Source organism: Corvus brachyrhynchos, unplaced genomic scaffold (genome assembly GCF_000691975.1).
Source record: "Corvus brachyrhynchos isolate BGI_N302 unplaced genomic scaffold, ASM69197v1 scaffold246, whole genome shotgun sequence".
NCBI classification, from domain to species: domain Eukaryota; kingdom Metazoa; phylum Chordata; class Aves; order Passeriformes; family Corvidae; genus Corvus; species Corvus brachyrhynchos.
The window spans coordinates 673,349-694,261 of NW_008238447.1; the positions used below are offsets into that span (position 1 = coordinate 673,349).

Sequence of the window (20,913 nt, forward strand, 5' to 3'; positions counted from 1 at the left end):
TGGAAACCTGTCTGCAGTAACAAAAGAAGAATTATTCCAGGCCACAGAAATTCCCTTTGCATCAAGAACTGCAGCTGTGTTACACTAGTGTTTTGTTTCCCTGAAAAGCTTCAGAGTTCCAACAAGCCTAGAGGTTTAAAATTCATGCTCCTTTTGTTTCCTTGCTGCATGAAGTAATTCCATTGCAGTAATACTCTTCAGTACATGCTGCACATTGTAATGTCATCAGCGGTGTGTCCATCTGCTCTGAAAAGCCTTGCCACAGGAGACAGGGCAGAGTCTCTTGAGATGAACATTCTTAATTAAGAATGAAACCCTTCCCTGTTCCCCTGCTTGCCTGTGCCCTTGCTGCACAGTAAGCCTCACACAGTACAGTGATCCTGAAAGACTTTCCTCTGCCAAACAGCTTTATACTTGTTTGGAATTGCTTGCTGCATTTTCAGATACTTCCTGCCTGCCATCCGAGCAAGGCCTGCCTCCACAGAGCCCTTATTTCCGTGTTTCTGAAACAACTCAAGTTGTCTCAGCTGAAGATACAGCTCTTAAAGTAGGGAGCAGATCTAAGTTGCATTTTATTCTTAATTCAGTAGGAAGGCTTTTGTTTTCTGAGTCAGCATCTCTGCAACAAGATACAACACACTTAAATTGGTTTTACTATTTAACAATAGGAACACTTTGCACTTAAATGGTGCTTTTCAGAGTGCTTTTCAAATATTAAATAATTTAAGAATAGTATTTTTCCACTTCCGTGGGATGTCCAGCCTAGAGGATCTTGCAGCAGTCCTCAGATAGTAATGTATTAGGGCTCTCAGCAGGCCACGCTTGCCACACTACCCGTGAAGATGAGGACACTGAAATAGGGAACATATAAAAATTCCCAATCCTTCCCACTGTGATGCCTTCAGCACAGCCACAGCTCCTGTTAAACCAAGCACTTATTGTGGTGCCCAGGCAGAAGCTGGGCTGGTGTTTAGAAGTTTAGCCCTAAATGACGTGTACTGGCAGATGCAACAGATGGGGAACTTAAACCAGGAATGCAACTGTAGTGCTGTGACTGGTGGTATCACACACCGACCCCACTGCACACCCCACAGCCACTCTGTCAGCAGCTTCCATAAAGATTGCACCCCAGGTTCTGTGCTCTGGTGTCCTAGTGCAAATTACCTCCAGAAATGTCTTGATTTCGATGTCAGCCTTGTTTGGAAAGCTGAATTTCTGTATGCAGAATGTTACAAGGTTAATTTTTTTCCTGTGATGAGGCATGCATGTTAACCAGATAAGCAGTGTTTTGGGGGCTCTGTTGCCACCTATTCTTTTTCCATAAGGCCCCCTCCTCTTTTTTTAATCTCTTGATGCTGAATGTTGGCTGACTTCCCTGTGTTTGTTTCAGTGCTTACCACTGGGATCACGGGACCTGCCAGCACCACAGGGTTAAGCAGCTCAAATTTCTCTGCTGAGCAGCTTATTCTAACAATGCACACTGTAGCTGTTTAAAACACAGTCTGATGACACTTAACAGTCACTGGATAGATGGTCTCTCCTTTATTGCTACTTCTAGCCATTAACTAACGAGATGTGCAACCCAGTTAATATTGAAAGGATTCCAAATTCAGATGAAACAGAACACAAATTCCATTATTTTGGAGGGTCGCTCTTGTTGCTGGTTTTGCTTTTTTTTTTTAAGATCCATGTTTAGCTTTTAATTTTCTCAAATGAATACAGGAATACTGTGGAATATTTGATTACTTCTGATTCTTTTTGATCTGCTGTAACCAAAACCAAGGACTATCTGCAGAAGGAAAATATATGCTAGTCTTCCAGGCATATTTTATTCTAATCATATCAAACTTATCTATTAGCTGTTTATCAGAACTGGTCTTCTTAAAATTTCTGCTCAATAGAAAGCATTTAACTTGCTGGACTATAAGACACTACCTGGAAGGACAAATGAACAATGCAGACAACTTCATGCTTGATATGAATCAACTGAGCCAAGCCCATATTCCAGCTCAAGTTCAGTGTGTTCAGCAGTCCTTCTGCAGACCATTTGCCACAGATCATGCCGAGTGCAAACCTGTATTTTTGGCTTTTGGATCAAGAGGCACTAACACAGATTCCTTCAGATACTCTCTCTGAGGCCTCATAATAGTTATAAGGCTTTACTAGAAGACTTACGTTTCATTAGAAAACTTTAAAGCTTTTTTTTTTCACGATCAGAGTGGAAATGGGACAGTTGGCTGAGGCTTTAAGATGAGTATAAAGCAGAGCCAACAAAAAGATTCCTAAAACTGCATTACCTCCTCCTGGAACACATTGTTATGAAGTGTAAGTCTCATTTTCTGTTAGCAATATCTAACGCTCGTGTCAATAAACTATAACATTTACCACATGGAATTAAGAATTCTCCCTGATTTTTATTTTCAGTTTTTGATGAAATGAGTAGTTGAAAGGTCCCATACCCAACATTAAAGTACTGCCTCATCTCCTGGCGTCTGTTGCGCATGATGGCCTTGTACTCGCCAATGCGTAGTTTTTTGCCATCTACAAGGCAGGTACGCTTCGGCCTGGGCTTGTATTTGTAGTCTGGGTATTTCTCCAGGTGCTGTTTGCTGAGCCGGGCCTGCTCCTCATAGTATGGCTGCTTCTCTAGGTTTGTCATAGCTTTCCAGCGAGATCCTGTCACCAAGGAAAAAAAAAAAGATGAGACGCTACTCATCCCCAAACACTGAAAGGCAGAGAAACAAGTAGGTCACCCAGAACAAGACACCTAAGGCCATTTTGCTTTGGGCTGGGAATCTGTCAGAGATTCTAGATAGGGTTCAGGTCTTGTTTGTATTTGACTCATAAACCTCCTGGGTATGGCCAAGATGCAGAGAGAGATGGCACTGGAAATTTTGACTCAATATTTTACTGAAATTTATCTACCTTACAATACCTTTCAAGTGGGCAGTAAAACTATTATCCTTATAATGAACAATCCCTGACACTTTGTTTCAGGAAACAAGGCAGTATATTTTGGAGGAATGGACACACAGTCTGCTCTGCTGTGTCCCCACACCTTCCCTGGGCCATGCGCCTGTTTACACCTCCTGTTCAGAGAAGGCTCCACTCTATGTGCTGTTGTCTGGTCCCTGTGATCCATGGCTGGATCAAGGCATCAGATCTGGGTATGCAAATATCCACATCTTAATCATTCCTGACAAACACTGGGTCTTTTGGGCTCCCAGGTTGGTGAGAAGCAAAATAGGATCTGACTGTAAATGCTCTGCAGTCAGGTACAGGAGACTGCAAAGACCCTAAAGCAATGCCTCTAAAACCCATAAACTATCCCATATGTGTCAGTGGGGTTTTAACTCCAAGACCATGTCCTGGGAAACATTGCCAGCCCCAACTTAAAGAATTTACTGTGTGTCATGAAGGAAAAAGCACTGGGGTACTGGCACATCTCTCCCTGGAGCTGCACTATGGCTTCATTGCTGGCAGCCTCGTTTTCTGCCTATGTTAATGTGGATATTTGAGATAGGGATATAGTGAAGACTTCAAAATTGTTTTCAAATGCCTGCTGAAAGTTATAAACTAATATTTCTTAAAGGATACAACATGGGAGCAGAAAGTAAAAGTTCTTGAATCAGTTGCCCTATTTTATTTTTCCATTAAATATAGAAGTGCTTCAGGGTAAGATACATTTCAAATAACAGGAATAGTTCAAACTGTGAAACCTGTGGCCTAGAAAGAAAACTTTATTGGAAAATAGTCAATTTTCCCACTGGAAAATGTTTGAATAGTTTCTCAGTTTAATGGGTTCGTAATGCCATATGTCATACTTGACTTCCTCTTGTTCCTCATTTTTTATGGTTACTTACACTGTACTTAGCTCATGCTATTACTCACACTGGTCTTATCCGACTGTACCCCCAAGACTCGCAGTAGAGAGAGTGCAGTTATCCTTTCCCCAGGAAAGAAAACAGTTTCATTCCCTCTAGAAAGGCCCCTTCTGATTATTGACACCATTTTCCCCATTACTCTTTGAATCTTTATTCCATGCTGCAGTCTGGGCTTCTGGAGAGAAGAGCTGGTACTGCCTGACCTCACATCCAGAGATAAGCAATGCATAAACAATGATATCTTTGTCCCGAAGAGGAGCAGTGGATATGCCTTTCTTAGCAAACATTGCTTTGAAGTCAAAACCATGATGTTTACAACCTATAGCATGCAGAGATCCCCGCAGCTAGTCCTGGACTGGGAAATGGTTTAATGACATTGTTACTAGCTTAGGCCCAGCACCACAACTGCCTGGCTAGATGGCTTTTAGGGTTTGGACTGAAACTCCTGCACATCACTTCTTATGCCATAGAGAGGTAGTGTCTGTGCCTGGGGATCTGTGGCAGGGCTCTGTGTTACATAGGGCAGCACCCCTGTGACCAGAATCCTGCTCAGCAGCTTTGTCTCCTGCAGAGAAATTATTCCAAGCTTTTTCTGGCAAAGAGAGTGGCTAGAAAAATGACACCGACTTTCCACATGTAGTACCTCCTGGATCTGGGGATGAATGACACAGTGATAAACACATGGACACTGTCAAAACACTGCACACCAACTAATGCTGCATAAGAAGGAAATATAGATTGGGCCTGTGTTGAACAATGTTAAGAATTCAGGGTAAAGCAGATGAGCTCTGGAAGATGCCCAGATGTGAGCGTGCTTTCAAATTCTGCCTTGTAGGCACTGACACACTGGTGTTTCAGCAAAGAAAATCCTAATAGTTAGCCTAAATCTAGAGTTGTCTAATCACAGACCTGCTGAAGACCCTAGGAAAACAGCCCCAGTTCCTTTTCCTGATGCTGCATCAGGTTTTTTTTATGAATAGAAAAGCTGAAAACCTCGGTCTTTAAACAAATCTTGACATTTGCTTTATATGCTGTGAAAGGATCTGCAATGTAGGGTCTCACACATGTTTGAGACAGACGGATGGACAGAAAGGTAGAAATTAAAGTCAGCTGTTGCAACACTACCATGAAAATGCTCTATTCCAGCACAGTTTCTCTTCTGCTGTGCCAGTTCACTTGCTGCAAACGTACAGTCAGGTCTGGGCAGGCAGATTCCTACCCCCTCATGTGACAAGAAGTAGTAGGTGAAGTTAGGCAAACACCACAAGTCCTTGCAGGATCAGGGCCATAAGAAGGGAAATTTTGATGCATAATATCTGTACATACAGTTACACATACAATATTTATTACATAAATGTCATTTGTTACACTTTTTCTTCCTGAGCTGCTGACTGAAATACAGCAAAAATCCTGGCAGTTTCACCTGTCTTCCCAGAAAATTTTTAATAGCTGCCTTCTGCAGTGATACCTCCTCTTACTACGACTTTACTGTTCTTACAAAATATACTAAATATATTTGACTAGTATGTTATGAAGTATCATACATAATTAAACAAACAATGCTGTCAAAATAAATTTTAAAAAAGGGCGTATTTTCTGATGATAAACCATCGTTCTTTATATTTTATCATTTTCACTTATTTTCTTAGTAATTTACATAATACAATCAATTCTCTGAACAGTCTTAATCTGAAATTTTGAAGGATATATAACTCTGATCTTTGAATTTCCACCCACAGGGCAAGCTATGAATGAGTACCATCAATCAATGTATTAAAACTTTTAAAAAATACCTTATATTTGGACAAAATATGCTTGTAGTAGCTTTATCACTGTCTATAAACACACACAGGCAGGCATGGGTACCTATGCACAGTGCCAAATCCAAGCCCAAACAAAGTGTGATTGTAGAAACTTTCTTTTTAAGGGAAGATTTACACTCTTGGGTGAGCTTCCTGCTCACCATCTGTGCTGGAAAGCTTTGAGTGGGTCAAGTATGCAAGGCTTTTCTCCTTGACTATGAAAACAAGAGCCCATTCCCCTCCCTCGATGTATGCATAAGGACAAGCAGGACTCTTGCACAATTCTCCCTGATATGGTGCCTGAAGTATTCAGGAAAAAAAAGCAAATTCAAAGACTTTGCAGCACTGAGCACAGCTCCTGTCCCTAAACTGAGCTAGGGCAGTCAGAGCTGTGCCCACACAGCTGTGTGAGACTGTGAACACATCTGGAGAGGGCAAATACTTGAGTCCAGGGCAGAAAAGAGATGCTCTCAGCCATGCCCAGACACCTGTGCTCAGACACACACGTGCATGTTCAGAGCTCTGCTTACTGCTAATTTTAAGCCAAGTTTCTCTGACAAGAATTTTCAGCTGTTTGCAACACTCTCTAACTTTCAGTCCATCAGACAGATTTTTCAATCTGAATACCTGAATCAGGCTGATTTTATGTTTAAAAAACACTCTCACATACACAAACACTTGTATAATGTATAGGTATGAGTAATATTTGTGTAAACACATGTATACATGCCAAGAGAATTTCTTAAGCTAGTAATTAACTTAATTTTTTCCAAAAATCTTGATGCTGATTTCTTGATGAAATTAATTCAAATATTTACCAAAATATCTAAACAATGCATTATTAAATTGATAGGGCCCAGCAGTCCCATTTTAGCACTTTTGGAACAATTTACTAAAAAAATCATTATCCACAAGTTTAAGTTGCAATGAACAGATGGATGACAAACGTATGCACAGACAAATTTAGTGAAAAATCCATGTATCTAATTTTTATGCTCAAAACATAATACCACAGTGTCAAACATAATCCCTAAAGAATTCTAGTGCTGGGAAGGGGACCTCCTCTCATTTTACTATAAAAATGACCCTCGATTGGTGAGAACTCCATCTAAGCTACTCTGCATGACAATGAGCTCTCTGACCTCAATGTGTAGCAGTACTGCTGGAAAAATGGGAAGGAAAAATTGTGGCTTTCTAATAAGGAGACCCTAATACCTGGCTGAACTACGAGCTTCTGGTTGGTCACCCTATGCCAGTTAACAGACAGCTCCCCTGCTGACTTCAAAAGACTGGCCTTTTGCAGTTGAGGGAACTCCTTTGTAATGTTTCTGTCAAGAAGGAAGATGCCAGGACATCCCTCTCTGTCGCACAGGTAGAATGAAAAAAATCAAATGTGATGCTGTAAAGAAATAGAAACATCATCTTTCACTGTCTCAGACCTTGCTTTTCCCCATATCTGGCAGAAAAACGGAGAGTTTGGAGTCAGCTATACTGTCTGTCACCTCAACAGGATCTGTAATGAATTTGCACATTTTACTCCAACTACTGTATATCTAATCAGAAAAAGATGTCTCCATATCTCCCTGATCTAGCGCCAAATAGTAAAAGGTGATTCCTTATGTTAACAATTTCAGCAGAATGGCTTATTAAAACCAGATTTTAGGGTATTATAAAATGCTTAGAAGCCCTTTAAAATGTCAACCAGGATCCCCAGAGACTGCGTAAAATGTCAGCCCAGCTCAAGCGCCTGTTTTAAGCAGAATGAATTAGCAGCGTGCTGTCGGAGGTTGTTATCCAAAACAATCAGTTAAGAGGGAAAACATCAAGCTCTCTTTGTACTTTGTGTATGAAAAGGGCCATTCAGAATGATCTTGTAGATTTCTGAAGCTGATTATTTAAAAACAGGTTTAACCAGGTCTACTCTCAATTTAGGAACAGACCAAAACTATTACTGCCCTGTCCTCCGGCTAATCACATCATACACCTCTGACCAGTATAATCCCTTTTAACCAGTATAAGGTTATTTTGCCATCAACATAACCAATTTAGCCTTCTAATCCTGTTCCCATAACTAATCTAATAATCTCATACCACCCTTTAAATCATGGGTTAATATCATCACATCTGCCATCCATGGCAATACATTTTGCTTCTCCAACCAATTTATCTCATTTCCACTTGCACCCTGCTAACTTTTCATAATACCACTCTAATCAAGGTAAGCCTCAAACCTCTGACCAATCTAAACTCGGCATATTTATCAGCCCTGCAGCTGGTTAATGCTGCCATCATAATTGCACTACATCTCTTGAGTAGCCTGCAAAACCAGTGAGATCTGCAGCACAGGTAAACATGTTCCCTGCTCAGCCACTGGCCTGAGAGATGCTTAGGTCCTGTAGCTGTTTTTTTCAGTAAAAATGCAGTATCTCTAATTTGGTCACAAATGTATTACTTTTCTGCAGGAAAGTAATTCATTGGCCTCAGTGAGCCTCATTAGTAACCTACTGTATCAGCCAGCACATCACAGAGGAGTAACTTTGGACAGAACACGGTCCTGAGAATCTGATCAAGTAGGGAAAAGTTGGAAGACTTTGGCAGGAGATTCAGTAGATGATGTTCAGGACAAGTGTTGCTCAGGATGTGAAGAGCAGAGAATATGGCAATCAGAGGTTTTTTTTAAAATTTCAGGATTCTTTTCAATATATGGAAGAATGAAGAACCACCCACTGTAGGAGAAGATCAGGTTCGAGACACAAGTCCATGGGACCTGCTGAGATACATCTGCAGGTCCTGAGGGAACTGACAGATGAACTGGTTAAGCCACTGTTCGTCCTCATGGAGAAGTTGTGGCAGTCCAGTGAAGTTACTGCTCTCTGAGAAAGGAGAAACGTAACCCCCATATTTAATAAGGAAAACTCGGGAACTATGAGCTACTCCGTCTCTCCTCTGTGCACAGCAAATCACCACCACAATCTCAATAATTACAAAGACACAAGAACATTTCAGGCTGTGGTTAATGCATACTGCTGGGCAGCACATGGGAAGCTCTTATTACTGTTGTCCTTGGTGCAGTGACTGAGGAGCAAGAGAGAAAGAAACAATTCTATTGTGTCAAGTGCTCAGCTCAACTCAGAATTTTTTCAAGCTTCACTCTGGAAGAGAAGTGCTCTATCATTCTTACCTAGTATCTTGCTGATGTTGGAGTTGTGCATGTCAGGGAAAGCTTGAAGGATCTTCCTCCGTTCATCCTTAGCCCACACCATGAACGCATTCATTGGGCGCTTGATGTGAGGCTCATTGCTGCCACGCCCTCGGGATTCCCGGTAAATCCGAGACTCTGAAACTCCTGCGCTTCCTAAAAAGCAAGAGGAAAACATTTCCAGCTTGTATTTCAGTATACGGCTTCCTGTGCCATCAATAACTTAGGTCAGGTGCTGCACATTCAATGAGTCAGTGTTCACAATAGGTTAATGGTTAATTGTCTAGTTTAGTTATTCTATTCATTCAGTACCACATAGTATAGACCTGATGAAGAGTTTTGATGTTTATTTTAAATACAAAGCATTAAACAGCTTTTCTAAGCCATCTTTTACTGCTTAATTACATAAATCAAATATATACTTATCAATGCAGGTTTACTTTTTATTTTCTTCCTTTCTTGCTTACAGAATGCTGGTCATATTATGTTACCAATCTTCTACCTTTTCTGTGACAGAAAGGGGGTGATAGATGACAATACTGGGGATTTCTTCTTAAGCAATTCTGTAACCAGCGAATGAGTATTTACATACTTGCCTGTTTTTGTGCTTACATCTCCTTAACAATATATGCAATAGCAGAGAAACAAATAAACATTATGCTCACTTCATCAAACCAATAAAGCTCCCATAGATGCAGAGCACACAGCACTTACGGAGGACCAGGTCTACACTTCATGGATTCCCTGTGTGATCACACTTACCCCACATATATTTGCTTCCATTAGTCCCTTTTATTATCAGAAATACATTTTTGGTCCCATCTTGAGACTTTCAGTGGACAGAGGGAAGGCTAAAAATCATCTCCAGACTTAAAACACCCCACAATCAATCACTTCTTCCTGCCTTGTTTCATAGCCACTTATTGCTAACAGATCGTACTCCTCATGGGTTTCCAAAGAACTTGGATTCTCCCTCAGATCCTGTTGATATGCACACACAAACCTGGAAATAAGGAAAAGCCATCTGTACTGACCGTCAGAATCTCCACTCATGTTGAAATCCATCATTGTGTGGCTGAACTTCCCATCTTCACTCTGTTTTACTGCCAGCTGCTGAGTCAGGGTCTCCAGTGTCGTTTTGTCCTATATGGGCAAGACGACAGGATTTGGATAAGGAAAATATTTAAATATTGTAACTTGATAGGAAAGCTAGATAAGTATTCACAACAGTTTACTGAGCCATGTATTGAATAAATAATACTTTTTCTGGAAGAGATATGGTTACAGACTCTATCATAAAGTCCTTTCTAAAACTTGCTTATTAGCTAGTGATAAGCAAACTCCATAGTGTTGAAAAGATTGGCTTAGTTAGGCATGATAAAATTGGTTGCACATCTGAAGAATACTTCAACTCTCTACGTCCCTGAGACTGCAAAGCTGGCCTGGAAGTTTAGGTGATGCATGGTCTTTTGCAACGTATTTATTGTTTCACTCTATTTCTAGCCTGCAATCGAAGTGCAGAGACATGGATGGCTTTGCCCTGTTTCTATTTTAAAAGGCAGCAAATTTAGGAAGCAGCCCATAGGAAAAAAAACACCCTACAGTTCAAACTTATTCAGGCCCTGGGAAAGGTTCAGCCGGAATTAAGCATGATCTTCGGGCAGCAGTTTGTGTTCTTGTCCAGACTGTTTTGTCCAACCCTACTAACACCCCGGCCATGATTCATCTGGTCAGAACTAACTATGAACCCTGGATTGCAACAGGCTGGTGTGTGCTGCCAATTAATCTGTCAGGCTGCACTGGTGTCTAAAGACACTGCCAGAACGACATGCTAGGGCAATTAATTCCAATGTTCTCTTCACAACACCTCACTTCCCCCCAAACCGTTTGACTTTACAAACACAAAGGTGTTCCATTTTCCAACTGTTTTTGTTTTCCCAATGGCTTTTGCTCATGAGCATTCTATCTTCCAGACAATCATATGTTTAAAAATACACCTTTCAGGAAAGCAATAATAACATTTCAAAATCTCAGGTGCTGTGCCTTTTGCAAAGCTAAGAAAATGACATGATACAGCATGATAATGAAGTGGCTCCAGTCGAAAGAATTCTTTTGAGCTTCTTCCTGAAAGAAAAGATTTCTGTTTCCTTGCTCTATTCTGCTCCTGTTGACTGTAAAAGATCAATGAACTAAAAAAAACTTCCAGATTTCTCATGGCAACTGTTCCATGTAGCCTAATAATGTCACCGGGTTGCATTACAGAAGAAAACAGAAAAGAGAACAATGCGAATACAGAAATGCTTCCTGTAATGTGATGTCCCTGCATCTGCAATTCAAAGAATGGTTCAAATTCATGTAAGTCATTGCACAAAGATTTTCTCAAGGAGAGTTGAAAACAAGGCTAATCTGCTCAACTTTGTATGTTCACAGAGTTTAGGGAATATGAGGTTAACTTTCCTATTCCTCACATTCATTTTCACTAAAAACCCTTTCATACTTCTGGTGTTCTGTCTATACCCTGACACTTCACCATGGAAAGCATGTGAGATGAGTTTTCCTCTTGGTTTTTGCAGGAAAAGCTCATGCAACAGACTCAGCCTATCCCAAGCAAAAGGGTTTCCATAACACTACCAGGCACAGCAGATCCAGAAAGCTTGGAGAAGCTTCAAATAAGCACCTGAACTATTCAGGCATTTCGCTTTACCAAACTCTTTGATCCACCATTTATAACTCAGCTCTCATTTCCAAAGTAGCCTGTCAGAAGTCAAAAAGTCAGGAATAAGTTCACCTTGTATTTCTTCCAAATGGATTGCATGGATATATAATAGAAGTCAACAGTTTTTCCTTCAGAAAAAAAAGAATCTATTTACTGTCAACTTCGCAGTGCTAGAGTTCAAAAATTTTTATGTCAGGAATCATTTTAAAACACTGCCACCAAGCTAGAATATGAAAGAACATTTTCTCTTGTTGGCTGTATTATGGGGGAAGGGAGTTACTCTGTTGAAGACTTTTTTTGAAGCATGTGTAAACCTCTCAGAGAAACAGAGCTGGGAGTGCAAAGGGCATGGGCTTAACAGCTTTTTCTTTAGGCAGTAAACGCAGCTCTTGGAGTTGGAAGCAGTTCCATTCCCAACCACACTCCATTGACATGATCTGACTGAGTCCTGAGGTCAGTGGATACTCCAGAATGCCACCTGCAAGGCACACTCCAGGTACAGCTCGTTCATCAGAGCCTGACTTAACCAGTCCATGTATGCTCTGCTGCAATCCACCTTGGACGGAGTTCTACATTTTGAGGTACAGCCATGCTGGATGAAGTGAGGGAGAAAAGGTGTCATGGAAGAGGGGCCGTGAAGGAATGTCAGATGAGCATGGAGCTCCCAGGCTGCTCCGTGCAGCCCTGCACATGGAGGTGGCTCTCTGGAGAACTGGAACATGATGAGCACTGAAACCACCCTTTTAACATGGTGACAAATTTACTCCTTGCTACTTAAATGTATAATTCAACCAGCAATGATAAAATGGCAGCTAAAAAGAAGTTCTGCATGACATTGCTCTGGAAAAAGAGGATCAAAGCAGCCAGCTGTACTCTTCTGTTGTTAATGTTCAGAAATGTTTTAAATCTAAAAAGCACGAAGGCAATAGTAAGTCTAAGGCCTGCCCTTGCCTGAGCCTCTGCAACAGCACTTCTCCTATGAGGAAAGGCTATGAGAGTTGGGATTGTTCAGCCTGGAAAAGAGAAGGTTTTATGGTGATCTAATTGTGGCCTTTCAGTACCTGAAGGAAACCTGCAACAAAGATGGAGAGAGACTATTTACAAGGGCCTGGAGTGACAGGACAAGGGGCAATAGCTTCACACTGAAAGGCAGTAGGTTTAGATTAGATGTTAGGGACAAATTCTCTGATGTGAGAGTGGTGAGGCTCTGGGTCTGGCTCCCCAGAGAAGTTATGGATGTCCCATCCCTGGAAGTGTTCGGCCAGGCTGGATGGGGCTCTCAGCAACCTGGTCTAGGGGAAGGGGTCCCTGCCTGTGGCAGGGGGTTTAGAGGCAGATGATCTTCCTTCCAACTCAAGCCATTAAAAAAAAAAACCAAACCAGACCACCCAACTGCCCCCCTCAAAAACCCAAACAAAACAGTATTAGGAGAGCAGAAAGAGATCAGCAACACCCTGGCAAGATGCAAAAGTCTGACTGTAGGTCAGCAGCATTATGATTTCCTGTCCTACGCCCTTCCCATTAAACACACAGCACCCGATTTTCCCCAATCCTGACATAGAGAAACACTTTTACAATCACTAAATATTTGAAAGGGACTAAGCAGCATTCCCATGTTGTTTTGCTTAAAAGCATTCAGTTGATGACTTACTGCTTTTCGTTTGATGGAAGCACCTACTTACCTTTTCTACAGTCTTTCAGTTTATGGGCAAGTATTTATGGAACCTCCAAAGAAACAAAGGAGAATTTCTTTTCTTCTCTGACCCCAAATAAACTGGCAACCTGCTGATATTGCTATTCCAGCCTCCTCTCAGAGAATCATAGAATGGTTTGGGTTGGAAGGGACCTTAAAGATCAACCAGTTCCACCACACGCCGCGCACCCGCCCCCGCCCCCCCCCGCAACCCACAACAGACAGGGACATCTACATAATAACTTCAGACAAGAAGTCCACAATGATTTGAAGTTTATACAAAATCAGGATCTATTAATCATCATTATCATAATTCAAAAACAAATTACACATTCCCAAATCTGCCACCACTCTGCTGTGTTGGATTAGCTGTGTAAACAGTAGCAAGATGAGGCCCCACCCAGTGATAACAGGTGGGTTATAAGTATGTTGGGTCCAGCAGAACATACCTTTGTTTCAGGTATGAAATGCTATTCATCCTATGAAAAATGCCAGGTGGCATCTACTGCAGCCTAGAACTACTATTGCTAGGAACGACAGGCAAGGTTTGTCCAAACCAAGGAAAGAGGTGTAACGAATTGCTTGTGAGACCTGCTAAAAATCAGACAGCACAAAGCAGCAAAAATAAAGCAGCAAGGAGCACTTCTGCCCTTCCAGGAGAAGAAACACAGCCATCTCTTACTAAACATGAAGTGATCCCAAATCTCTGAATTTTATATCACACCTCAGAAGGCTGAAAGACATTTTATAAATATCTTATTTCTTTATGAAGGGCTTCCTAATCATCATTCTATTGGAGCGTAGGAGAGACTCTCCACAGGGGCAGCAAGAGCTCTGTTGACTGGATCATTTAAAATTCCAATGAACAGACCAGAGGAGATAATACTGTAAAGAGCATTCAATCCCACAATAGCCCAATTGTTCAAAGTATAACCAGAGAGGTTTCATCAACAGCCACAATTTGATGAAAGTTTCTAAAACTTTATTAATCAAAGAAATTAACCTGCCAAAGAAGACTGATTTGTACCACAACTCCTAGAAATGCTCTAATTATATTTAAAAGAACAAAAACACATACACACATGGAATGTGTCATGTAAAAAAAAAAATATAAAAAATGACTAAGCACCACAAGTCAGACTCAGTTTTGTGGTCAGCTGCAAAAGTTAGTTGGCTCTCTGTCATGGATAGCTGTCATAGTTTAACAAAACATTGATCTAAAAATGACAAGAACTTGGTTGCAGTCTCTTTCATAGAAGAAACATAAAACAAGAAGAGTCAAAACATATGTAGAACAGCCTGATCCTGTTTGCCAGAACTCCTCCCACTACTACATAAAAGTGAAGCAAAACCTTGGAAGGTTTGAGAAATAAAAACATCCTGATAGATTTGCCTACTGTCCTCCGCCCTCACTGCTCCCATTTTGTACTGGTTCATAGTACCAGCGTTCAGGGTGAACCTGAGACCATTTACACACCTCCATTCCTGAAGGACTCTCCAGTCCTTCCAGTATACTGTGAATGCTGGGCATATGGCAGTGGATCCCTCCTCCCCCTCACTGAGACATCCTTTTGGCTGGGGTATTTGGCAAACTCTGCCGGTACTCTGAACTCCGTTAGAGTCGCATTTTGGCAAGAGCTGTTTTTCCGATTGCATAATTCAAGGTTAAGCACTTTTACTGAAGCAGTCCACTCTCCACTTTGCTGCTCCCCTCAACCCTACCCCCATTTTTCCTGACAGGAATATTTCTCCTCTCAGTTTTGATGCCTGCAGAGAAACAGCCAGTGTAGGATTCCAGAGGAGAAGTGTTCAGGAACATCACTTCACATTTCTGCTTTTCATATCCCAAGGGAACTGGGATATGAACAAACAAAAAAAAGCTAGAGAGAGCCGAACACAGTTACCTATGGACTACAAGGAGGAACTTGCTGATCATTTCTTGCACCTAAGAATTCCATACACACTGAATGACACAGCCTGCTACCTTTGCTCAGTGTCGAAACATTAAAAAGAAACAGACGGTTGCCTGCTATTGTCCTTTTGTGTGTCTCATTTCTTCCCTTCCCCTCCAACTACAGTTTGTCCAGCTATTTCCCATATCTAAATGCTAAGGATAGTATTTTCAAATAGATTTGAGTTTTGAGGAGGTAGTTTTTATCTTAGTTTGCTGAGCAGGACCAGTGACAGCATCTGATGTGGTTTGTGGTGCTGAGGCGCATCTCCTTCCCCAGCAAGAGCCTGTAAATATCAGCCCTTTCAATGCATACCTTGGTCGACATACACCAAATCTTAACGTTTTGGGCAGATTAGTTGCTATGATCGCACAAAATGTAAGTTCAGTTTATGACAGAAAAACATATTTAATTATCAGACATGCTGGTGGCACCAGGTGCTATCCATTCAACCCTGTGGTATTTTCCTTAGCTCTCCAAGAAGGTCTTACACTCCATCTAAACGAGTGAAGACTTTGCAAAAGTAATCTTTCTGTGCAATCCCTCTGCCTCTTGTAAAAATAAACATCAGAATAGCCTGAGTTCTAAAACCCTCATCCACAGTCTTACCAAGTGTGGAAAAAATGAGGTAGGCAGGCATTATGGATGACAGAAAGCTGGAAGAACTTAGGGGAACAACTGGCAATAGTGAGAGCTGTGCCCAGAGGTTTGCACATGATGAATTATTTGCATTCCAGACTCTGCTCCTGCATATTAATGCCATGGTACTTCAAAACAGCTACTGTGCACGCTGTCTATGCCCCAGTCCAAATCTTGTTATGGCCCAGATCTTGTTACACCTCTAACTGCTGTAAGAGAACTTCCAGCTGTTTTCAGAGGGATCTTTGATTTAGATTTGGGTTTTTCTGTGTCACCTTGCCCAAGTGTTCTTCACTCATCAGTGAATTACCCACAACATTTCACAAAGAAAGGCAGGATTATTAATTGTTTACCAGAAGGGAAACTGAGTCACACATTATGGGACTTGCCAAAGGTTCCTAAGAAAGACTGCTAAACATTTTAGTAACTAAAACTAGCACCCCCAGATCTTGCCAAAAAATTACCATCTCAAGCTTGTAATTTCTTTATGAGTGTGGAATTGTGACTCTTGCTGATGGCACATGGTACCAAGGAAAGCAAAATAAAAATAAAGCAGTTATAGATCCACCATTGCAATGGACCTTGCTTCAGTAATGCTTGCAGGGCTGTAAAACTCGTAAAAAGCACATGCATAAATGATAAAATAGAGCGAGACTTTCAAATGTTGACTTGGTAATTGTTAAACCCCTTCTGGCTGCACAATTTTATAGTCTTCTACTGTACTAATGAAAAGGCAAGAAACAACAAAGAAGGGTTTTAGCCTTCCAATTACATAAACTTTGTGGACCACCAAAGAAGATGAAAGATTATTTATAATGTCACAGCAAGTTATCATTTGGGAGATTTTTTTGTTGTTGTTGCATCAAAGTTGAGTATGAAGAAACAATGTATTTACCACCCCCTCAGCTCTTTCAATCTTGCTTATCCAAGATCTCTATTTTTCATGGAATAATCCACCCACAGAATCTAAAAGCAGCATTAGAAGCAAGAAAATAAAAGAACATTCTTTATTTGTGGCTCTTCCTGATTTTATGGTACTTTTTTCAAAATTATGCAGTCTAAGTTGGGGCTACATCACTTGGTAGAGGAACCATATCTTTTGGTTTACAATACATATTAAAATCCATATTGCTTTAATACTGCCTAGAAATCATTGCATCTGATTTGTAATCTGCATGAAGTGTTATACAGACTCAGTAGAAAAGTTCCTTATGAGGTGTTATAGGGACAAGATCAGAGTGACAAAGAAGACCTAGACATTTAATTACTCTTCTCTCAGGAACAGACACCAATTCACAGAAAGAATTTACTGAAACTTATACAGTCATTTTCTTTGTTGTGCATTGTAGACACAGGGCTTTGGTTTCTAAGGGTTCTCAAGTCAGTACCTTTAAAAGCACTGAAGGCATGACAGAGTCCACTGAAATTAAAAGAGGAAAATCCTCAGTAACTTGGCAAGGGTCAGGCCCCTAAGGTTTGGGGTTTTTTTTAAAATTCTGTATTCGAGAAAGAATTACTTCCTTCATAAAATGTATTATTTGGCTTGGAAACAAACTGATGGGAAGTAGCAATTCTAGAGGACACTGAAGTCCTGCTTTTCTTTGGTTATGATCTCTGAAAGATAGTGCTAGTCAGGGCTTTTACATGAAAATGCATATAGGACTGGCCCAGCCCATTATTTTGAAGAAGGAATAAAAAGGAAAAGGAAATCAAAGCAGAATGATGAGATGCTGTTTCCTTCTTAGGAAAATTGTTACAGCACGGGCATAGTTGACCTCAACCAGATCCAGCTGTAATCTGCTGACTGCAAATAGGTTAAGAGTTCCATGACCCAGTTTCTCATCCAGACTGCTTCCTGGGCTGACACAGCCTGTAACTCTCTGTGAATTGTTCAGTTGCTGCACCTTAATTTCCTGAACTCCACAGGATGGAGATAGTGATGCTTTCCCACCATTGTGAGGAGTTTTAAGGTCTCTGGATGAAATGTGCTATGTAAATTTTAATCAGGGACTTCAGCGAGTCAGAAAGCTGGTACAGCTGAACAGTGTGGAAAGAAAATGCTAACTGCGGGAGAGAGGTGGCACACCAAAAATGAACGAGAGGAAAATCACAACCCACGCAGGATTTCCTGGGAAGGAGGGTCTACATGCATGCAAATAGAAAGCAAGAACACAGTTTCTGCTTTCCTGGCAATTGTTTAATAAACAATGGGTGACTCAACTGCATAGCAGTAATATAGCCATTACAGACTATTTTTTTTTCCATTTTTCCCTAGAAGGTATTCAAATTATGAAGGGTGATGTACCTTTGCTTACACCTCTTCCAGCCCTGCAGAACAGGTCAGGCTGATCTCTCAGGAGCTCAAATGGACACAGTTCACAGAAGAATCAGGCCCAGCTTCTATTACACTGAAGAGAGGTACTGCACTGATGCTGGAGTCCATCAATGTGCTGAAAGCCCCAGTGATTTGAGACATGTGATTATGTAAAAATAATAAAAAAATATCAGGAAGTAATAAGCTCTCATGGCTGTGGGGCACAGGTTAGAACTTAAACCCAAGGACTCAAAAAGCTCAAAAGTCATAACGAGAACTCCCCATCACTTGTATGTTATTTTTTAAGGAGGAAGTTGATCCATCTTTATTAGGTTTCATAAAACTTCCACTACAGTATAAACAGCTGCAGTCCTCCCTGGTCCATACTAGGCTGTGAATGTTTCCAATCTCCGCCCTTTGGAATGAACCAAGTCTTAATTTCCATTTGGACTTCAGCAGCTACAAGGGTCTAGGGTTCTTCCCTTACCTCTCTGCCTGCTGTTCTCCTTAACTTCAACTGGAGTTTCACACACACACATCTGTGGGCAGAATCTGTCCCTCCCTCCATAGGCTTCATTTTTTATTAGCTAACCCTGCCCATGCAGCCCTGCCATCACAAGGCACTAAAGACACACATAAACATCCATACTTAATCTTGTCCTTGAAAAATGGATCTGGGCATTTAATAAATGATGGTCAACCAGGAGGAGGAAAAAAAAATAGTGGTGTTTTAAAATAAAGAGCTAAAATCCTTGGAGGAATAAAAAAAGTCCTCACTGCAGAATCTCTCCCTCTTGTGCGTAGGCACTTGCTAACTGGGAGTAGTGGCACTGTGACAAAAGCAGCAAAACCAAAGGCAGGCTTTACTAAAGGAAAAGGGGGGAGGGGAGTTCTTCCACTGGCCATCTGTGAAAACAAGGCATGTGGCCATTAAATGCAGAGGCTGTAAATATAAATATACACAAGCTCCACAAAGCAAATGGCAAAAAAAATGAAAGGGGGGACAGGAGGGGGGGAACAGATAATAAATGGATAAACTTTCAGCTGAAGTAAATCAAAATGTTTATTGCTTAGTGCTGGGCAAAACCAATTTTGATCTTTGCAGTGTGCAAGCATGATCTGTGTTTTTTTAAATTAAATTTGTGAAAAGTTTCAGGAGAAATTGCAGTGGGTACATCAGCCCTGTTGAACAGGACTCCTTGACCACAAATGATCCCGTTGAGGCTGCTGACTGGGCTTACTGGAAGTCTGACATCTGGGTGATGGATGGGTGATGACATAATACCTGCTTCACTTGTCACACATTTGAAAACTTTGTGCTCTGTGCTGATAGCATGGACAAAGAGGACTGCAGCCCCCATACAAGAATTTCTGCTGGCAAAGAACCTCAGTGAAACAAACTTGGAAAGAGAGTAGGGAGAGGCAAAATAAGACAGGGATATACAGTTGTTAGGGTAACATTAAGTCTTGTGCTGTGGGATTCTTAACAGTCTGCAAGACACAACCTGGTCCCCACATTGCACAACCATTAGTCCAAACGGATCTCTGCTCACACTGCGAGAACAAAAACATTACACTGATCAGCTTTTCTAAGGTTTTACAGGCCAGTGAGGAATAGAGTGGGATACAGGACATATCTATTAGGTCTGCTGAACTTGCAGGGAGAAGTGTGAACGTGTGTAATAGCTATGGGTGACACCGCCTCTGCTAGTCCTTGAGAATGCTGAAGTGTTTTTCCAGTAAAATACTACAGAGATTATGAAAATGGGCAGGTTTCAACTCTTGCAGAGTGATTTGGTTTATGATGTTAGTACTGTGCCTCTTGACTAATTGTCAGTGGGTTTCTCCTGTTTGGGAAGCCTGGATTGTACCAGGTCCCAGTTTCAGTCACTACAACTTACTCAATCTAGTCTGACTCACAGTCTTTCAGTGTCTGCAGCAAGCACAGCATTAGTCTGTTTTACCAACCCTTCTCTTTTCTTCTCCTGCCTGCCCTTTTGTCCTGCAATTTTCTCTTGACTTTCTGGTTCAAATCTAACCATTAGGAGAAGGAAGAAAAAGCTATTGAAGCAAAAATCTCTACTACAAGAAAAATTTAAATGCCATGTGTTAAACCAACTACTCCTTATGTGTTTAGTAAACTGAGTTCCAGTGTTTTATTTCACAAAGGCAGCAGGATCTGCAGGTTTGAGATTCTTAATATTTCCCTCCTTCCCAAAGGGAGAGCAGGGACAAAATTCATTTCAGCTCAGTGGATCACCGTGGTTTCTAAAGAGTTAACTTTGCTCTCCTCATCCATCAGGCAGCTATGGAGGCATCAGGAAGGAATGATAGATGTAAAATTATTACAGGGCTGCCACCCGACATACTTTCTGCCATTTGTAACTAACGCTGGAACTGACACACTTTTTTCATTATTAAACATCCACATTAAGTCAACATTGGTCACTGTCATTTCATGTTTGGCACTTTCTTAAGGGGAAGAGGGAGAGGTGGGGGTGGGAGTGCAGAGGATGGTGGGAGGAGGGGTGAGTGGGAATCGGAGGAAAGACATCCTGAACCCAGTGTTCCATAAGCATGAGTAATAGGCTCCTGCTTACAATGCTGGAATAAATATTGTTACAAATAGCTCTTTAGTCACAGCCCAGTAGACAAGTACATGTCAGAGCCTTTTAAAAGGACACACTCCAAGCAATAACAGGGAGAACTTGTAC

The 20,913-nt window shown here is 41.2% G+C and overlaps 1 protein-coding gene across 12 annotated transcripts in view; it reads right to left on the reverse strand.

The window, feature by feature from the left end:
• The window catches only part of SOX5 (SRY-box 5), a 601,783-nt gene that overhangs the window by 6,220 nt on the left and 574,650 nt on the right, over window positions 1-20,913 (reverse strand). For all 12 annotated transcript variants that reach the window (XM_017736702.1, XM_017736703.1, XM_017736705.1 and 9 more), the window contains 3 exons: window positions 9,920-10,028; window positions 8,868-9,041; window positions 2,460-2,676 (listed from right to left, as the gene is read on the reverse strand). In XM_017736702.1, the coding sequence (XP_017592191.1) occupies window positions 2,460-2,676; window positions 8,868-9,041; window positions 9,920-10,028 (500 nt within the window). The remainder of the gene's footprint in view (window positions 1-2,459; window positions 2,677-8,867; window positions 9,042-9,919; window positions 10,029-20,913) is intronic.